Source organism: Lipotes vexillifer, unplaced genomic scaffold, assembly GCF_000442215.2.
Source record: "Lipotes vexillifer unplaced genomic scaffold, Lipotes_vexillifer_v1.1 scaffold504, whole genome shotgun sequence".
NCBI lineage: Eukaryota > Metazoa > Chordata > Mammalia > Artiodactyla > Lipotidae > Lipotes > Lipotes vexillifer.
Genome location: NW_006785225.1, coordinates 682717 through 688716, shown reverse-complemented (window position 1 = coordinate 688716; position 6000 = coordinate 682717). Strand labels below are relative to the sequence as shown.

At 48.9% G+C, this 6000-nt stretch overlaps 1 protein-coding gene across 1 annotated transcript in view; it reads right to left on the bottom strand.

The window, feature by feature from the left end:
• KCTD19 (potassium channel tetramerization domain containing 19) overlaps window positions 1-6000 on the bottom strand; it is a 31942-nt gene that overhangs the window by 8916 nt on the left and 17026 nt on the right. The window contains exons 3-6 of the mRNA XM_007457286.1: window positions 5546-5696; window positions 4574-4765; window positions 3063-3194; window positions 990-1200 (exon numbers count right to left, since the gene is read on the bottom strand). Coding sequence (XP_007457348.1) covers window positions 990-1200; window positions 3063-3194; window positions 4574-4765; window positions 5546-5696 — 686 coding nt within the window. The remainder of the gene's footprint in view (window positions 1-989; window positions 1201-3062; window positions 3195-4573; window positions 4766-5545; window positions 5697-6000) is intronic.

Below are 6000 nucleotides of genomic sequence, written 5' to 3'. Positions count from 1 at the left end.
ATATAAATTAATTAATTAATTTTAAAAAAAGACCTAAGAAGAAATACATGGCAAATATCTAAAAAAAAACAAAAAAAACAGGATTAGGGGCTTCCCTGGTGGTGCAGTGGTTAAGAACCCGCCTGCCAATGCAGGGGACACGGGTTCGAGCCCTGGTCCGGGAAGATCCCACATGTTGCAGAGCAACTAAGCCCATGCATCACAACTACTGAGCCTGTGCTCTAGAGCCCGCGAGCCACAACTACTGAAGCCCGTGCGCCACAACTACTGAAGCCCGTGCACCACAACTGCTGAAGCCCGCGTGCGTAGAGCAGGGGCTCCACAACAAGAGAAGCCACTGCAATGAGAAGCCCATGTACTGCAACGAAGAGTAGCCCCCTCTCGCCACAACTAGAGAAAGCCCGCGCACAGCAACGAAGACCCAACGCAGCCATAAATTAATTAATTAATTAACGAATTAATTAAATTAATTTAAAAACAGGATTAGAATCCATGCCCCTGCACTAATGGGAACATTCTGAGCTCATCCCACAAGGCAGAGGCCAGGTATCACCTCCTCCAGGAAGCCTGCCTTGCCTTGCTTCTTGTGGGGGGCTCACCCCTGGCTCTTTCTGTGTGTCAGTTAGCCTCCCAAGGGTTGTGGGGAGGACCTTTGAAGGAGGGGGACTATCCAGCACCCCAAGTGTTGTGATTGGCCTGGTCACCTCAGACCTAGCACAGGGCTAGAACCAGAGCAATAGATCACAGAGGATGGAAATATGAAACAGTGTGAGACCTTTGAACCTTGGGAACCTTATACCTTGGCACTAGGCCTCTCCTCTGAGGCCCAAATTTGGTGGTGCTGGTGTGGGTAGTGGGAGTGGCTAAAATGATCAGTTTGTCCCCAAGGACACAATCTCTGGCTCATGGGCAGGGCCCCAGGTTGGTTCCTCAAGAAAGGTAAAGCTCAGCCTGAGTGGGACCAAGCTGTGCTCTGAGGAGGGCCTTACTTAACGTGCTGGAAGAGGACCCCGTTCCCAGTGATGTACAGTCTACTTCCATCCAGAGTGCTCTCGATGCGGAGCTGTCCCAGTGCGGAGTCTGGGTACTTGACAAGCAGACCCAGGGCCATCATGTACAGTGGCTTCACAGACTCTAGGCCTGCTGTACGGCCCCCCTTCCCAGGGCTTGGAGGAGGACAGGAGGTCTGGGAACAGCCACCTGTGCCAGAGAGAAAGGGGTGACTCCTAGATCCCTCATGGTCATAACTGTATTGGAAGCTTTGGGTCTTGCTTCCTACTGCTGCCTTAAATCAGTAACTAAAGAGACTTTGAGGGAGCTTAGTTCCTTGCACAGCCAAATCTGGATCTGCTCGAAATCAGTATAGTTTTTCTTATATTCAGTCAGGTTTAGAGGTCAAAACTATTTGTTGAGAGGCGGGGTGGGTATGGGGGGGTAGATTAATTAGCTGTATCACTAACATTTGAATTGCAGAATAACAGCCATCTGGCCCCAGCCTCTGTAGGAATTTCCCTTAGTTCCAAGCTCTGCTCTAATTATCCATGGGTAAAGAATGACAACCACAGCATTGAACCTAATGTGCATTACAGGCTTCCCGGATTCACAGTCCCTATCACTCTTGGGCAGAATTTTCCCCGGAGACACACTGTGTAGTGTTACTTTCAGGTTGGATATTTGAATTGCGGGCTCATGGGTGAAACCTTGTTCTCCTGCAGTGGGCACAATGCACAGTCTACAGGACCCTGTTCCAGTGGCAACAGTGGGCCAGTGGCAAACTGCCAGTGATTTTCATGGGTCATCTCATCTGCAATCCTGCAAGAGGGGTAGTATTCTCCTCTTATCACAGATGAGGAAACTGTCCTGAGAGGCCAGTTAAGAACCTTGCCGCAAATACCAAAGCTAGGTGGGGCAGAGCTGAGATTTGAGAGCGCCTCTACCTCCAAGGCTACGAGAGCTGTTTCCCTTAGTTATGGTGCTTTATAAAAATCAAAAAACATGCTTTGTGTTTGGGGGCTGCTTTATGGCTTACAGAGCCCGTCCACAGGCATGCTTCCCTTCCAACTTCACATAGCTCTTGTGCAGCATGCACCGATCTACTCATCTCTCTGACCCATGTTCTCTGAAGGAACAGAAGTCTTTGGGGGAGAGGTTTGAACTTACACCCTTTGAAGTGGGTTGTAAGATCCCAAGACAGGCTCCTGAGACCTGCAGCAGGATGCCACTACCCCCAAATAGGATAGGACTCCACTTGCCTGGGGAGCAGTCTGGGAGAGCTGGCCTAAAAGTAGGGAAGGTCTGATTCCCATGGAATAAATATCTGGTGACATGCAGGCCAAACTTCACATGTGCAAGACAGTTCTATATATTCTCAGAATGCCAGCTGAGGCCACACTAAGGTAGCTAGCTCCTGCAACATGCACAGTAGCTTCCATAGACATCCAGGATTTGGGAAATGGGATGGTGAAAGGCAAACAAAAAATATGAGGAGCAAATTGGAATGAGGTTGGGCCGGGAACTTGAAGGCCTGGACCAGGGTCAGGAAGTGTCAGGAGCAGGCAGGAACAGGCACAGCAGCCAGGGATTTGAAGTAGGGGGGACAAAGGAACTGGGGTGTGTGTGGGATAATTGAAGTCCTATGGGGAATTTCCCATGCCCACCAGCTATGCCTGGAAGAGGAAGGATGGGAGTGGCAGGTAGGGGTTAGTTACAAGTTCCCCGTTGCTTGACACATCCACAAGGAGGGCAGACCTCCCCTGATCTTGGGAAGCCGGGCCTCAGGCCCAACTTCCCTCCCCTGGACACTCTGGCCCGGTTTCCCCACCCAGGCTGAGCTGAGCTACCTACAGGTCAGTGGCAAGACTGAGCAGACAGAGGGCACACTGGGTTTCAGACTGAAATTTCTCTTCTCAGATTCTAAGTCAGCCAGAACACCCACTTCTCTCACTACCACCCAAAGCCCAGAGTGGTTGCGGGAGGGAAGATGTTTGCTTTTGGCTTTTCTGGCTAAAGCCCAGACTGCCCCAGGATGTCAAGGGGAGGCCAAGGTTCCTCTGGTGACATACCCATGTTCATTCGGTACAACCTCACAGCTTCACTGAGCTCAGGGATTTCCAGAATTTCCACTTCTGCTTCTAACACATCTATGTTGGAGAAATTATCTGGTAGTAAAATCTTCTGTGAGCGGAGAAAATTCACTTGAAAAACAAAAGGAAACAAAATGGGTTAACAAGGTTATTTCTGATCTAATTGCAGGTCCAGGTTTTGGCAGGTTTTTGGTGCTACAACTTATCCTAGGGGCTCCTTATTCCAAAACAATTTCTAAACATACCTGGTTAGATTAGCTTTCAGTCTGTGGTTTTCAAGGTGAAAAACCCCAAATTACTTTGTTTTCCTGTGTCTGAGTCCGTGGGTGTGGCTTCCCATGGGCTGGCCTGGGGCTCCCAAGCCAGGCCTTCCTGGTGAGCACACACTGGCCCTGAGACTTACCCTGTGAGTCTTGACCCAAGAGCAGGTCATTCCAAAAGAGGGAGTTGTCTTGTCACTTAGAGAGGAAGGGCCTGGCTGAGCCTGGGTTGGCAGGTGGCTCTTGCAGTTTTTCCCTGCCTGGACTGCAGTGTGGGAGGCAGAGATGGAGCCAATGCTACTGTCCTGTGTGAATCAACTTGGAGATTCAGAAGCACATTATAGACAACTTCCCAGGTGACTGTGACTATGAAAGGCTGGGGTTCCAGGCATTTGGTCTGCAGTGTAGGAGGCAGAGATAGAGCCAACACTACTGTCCTGTGTGAATCAACTTGGATATTCAGAAGCACATTATAGACAACATTCCAGGTGACTGTGACTATGAAAGGCTGGGGTTCCAGGCATTTGGTCCCCAGTACAATTTGGGTATTTCTTGCCCTATTCATATAGGCAGCAGCAGCATCTTGGAATCAGTTCAGTTCACACCCCACCAGAGCCTGTCCTGGTGGAGGAGGGAGGCTCTCTTCTGTCCAGGCTTGAAGATCTCATCCCTCCTTAGGCCACTAGCTCAGGTGGACAATTCTACAATGATTCTGGGGAACCTTTCACCATCCACCCTTCTTCCCTTTTATCCTGAGTTTAGTGGAAGTGAGAGGAGAAAGGGACCATCCTTTGAAACAACCCTATTCCCTCATTTTATGGTGAGAGGAACTGAGGTCTAGAGTCCCGTTGGATACATAAAGGCAGAGAGATAAGTAGTTTGGAGTTCAGCTCAGGGTCTTGCCCTTTACACCAACTCTTGTGGCCCGTGACACCACTGCAGCTAGTTTTCAGTGCCCCTTTACACCCAGGCCATTCCAAAATGAACAGGGAATAAAATAGCCCTGAGGCTAGTGGGAGTCTAATGCTGGGAATCCATTTGCTTCCAGGAAGGCTCTGTCATGCTTCCACCAGCTCTGCCCAGGGAAGCTCCTGAGGCCCTAAGCCCCAAGCTGGGCCTCCAAGGGGTGTGGGGTTAGGAGGGGTGGATGGGTCCTATCAGCCTGCTGCCACCCCCACCCTCTCCCCCTACTCCCCCTCCCCCAACCCCCCCCCCGGATACAGCAATCACCAATGAAGCGGAACTCGCTGCACTCGCACTCGATGAGGGCCACGGTCTTAGCCAGCCACAGCAGATTGTCTTCAGTTACCAGGCTTGGATACTTGGCCACTAGGTCTAGGGGCAGGAAGCAGTAGTGCACATCCTCTTCTGTGTCTAACAGTGGTGTATCCATAAGTCCCAAAGGCGCCTTATCATGTAGGCCTGGAGGAGAACATGCAGAGGGGCGTCACCACCTCCCAGAGGCCAGGGCTCTCAGAAGTGGGCAGGGCTCTCACTGACCCAGGGGCCCCAGAGGAAGCTGAAGAGATCACCCCAGAGATGGTCCCTGCCAGATACCTCCTTCTTCTCACTCACTCTTTTCAGATGTAACCCTAGGTTTGGCAGAAGTGTGGTGGGGAGCAGGGCATGGAAATCTAGTTTTTCTGCAGTGAAGGGCAGTGGGACATGTGAAATTGTGGCTTATATACTCAGTCATTAAATTCATACTGGTTACCTATTTGTTTCTTTTTAATTGATCAAACCAACCACAGATAAAATAGATCCTTTTGACTCTCCCAAAAGCTCAAAACCCATCAATAATCATGAATGGCTATTCTGGTGTCCCAGGTAGGTCGATCTATGCTGCAAGGCGCCCACCAGACAGTGATCATTTGGAGACATTCCTTGTGTGGTGGTTAGAGGTGACTTGAAAGTATGGTGGAGTGCCCTGACCAATAGGACGGGGTGGAATGCAGCCCAGCCTTGCCCAAGTGAAACCAGCATGCAGGGGAATGAACATGGAGAAGGATGTTTAGTTCCAGTGAGTAAGAAGTCATGGAGAGGGCATGTCGCAGGTACAAGCTCAGAGGAGATGACAGGAAGGTAGAGAAATCATCCAGAACTAGTTCAGAAATCAGGGCACTCTCTGGATTGAAGCCACTTCTGTTAGAGTGAGAAGGGAAGCTGGTCTGGGCTTCAGAAAAGGTCAGCCTGTGGTTATACCTGTGAAGGCTGGGCTTTTTATAGGAAATTCTGAGGGTTTGCTGATACACTTCCATGTTCGCCAGTAGTTCAAAGATGCTCTCTCAGCAACAGGTATGTCTGCAGGCCTCACACGTAGATGGTGTTTCCCTTCCTTCAGATTGTCTAGAGTCTGTGAGATAAAGAAGATTATTGCTTTGAAAATTTTAAACAAGTAACTATCTACCAATTCTAGGGTAAAATACCAGGAAAAATAGTTTGTGACTTACTCTGGTAAAGTGTTTTGAAATAGTCACTTACAAAAATGTAAAAATGTACGTCTATAAGATGATATGCTGATATTCAAAATATCAATGACTTTCTTTTCTGATTTTGAAACAATTTTTTCTGGATTATAATTTTGATTGATAGAAATTTATCTTATGCAATCTTAAGAGTAATTTTATTTAATAATTAAAAACTTGAGATTTTCTGCT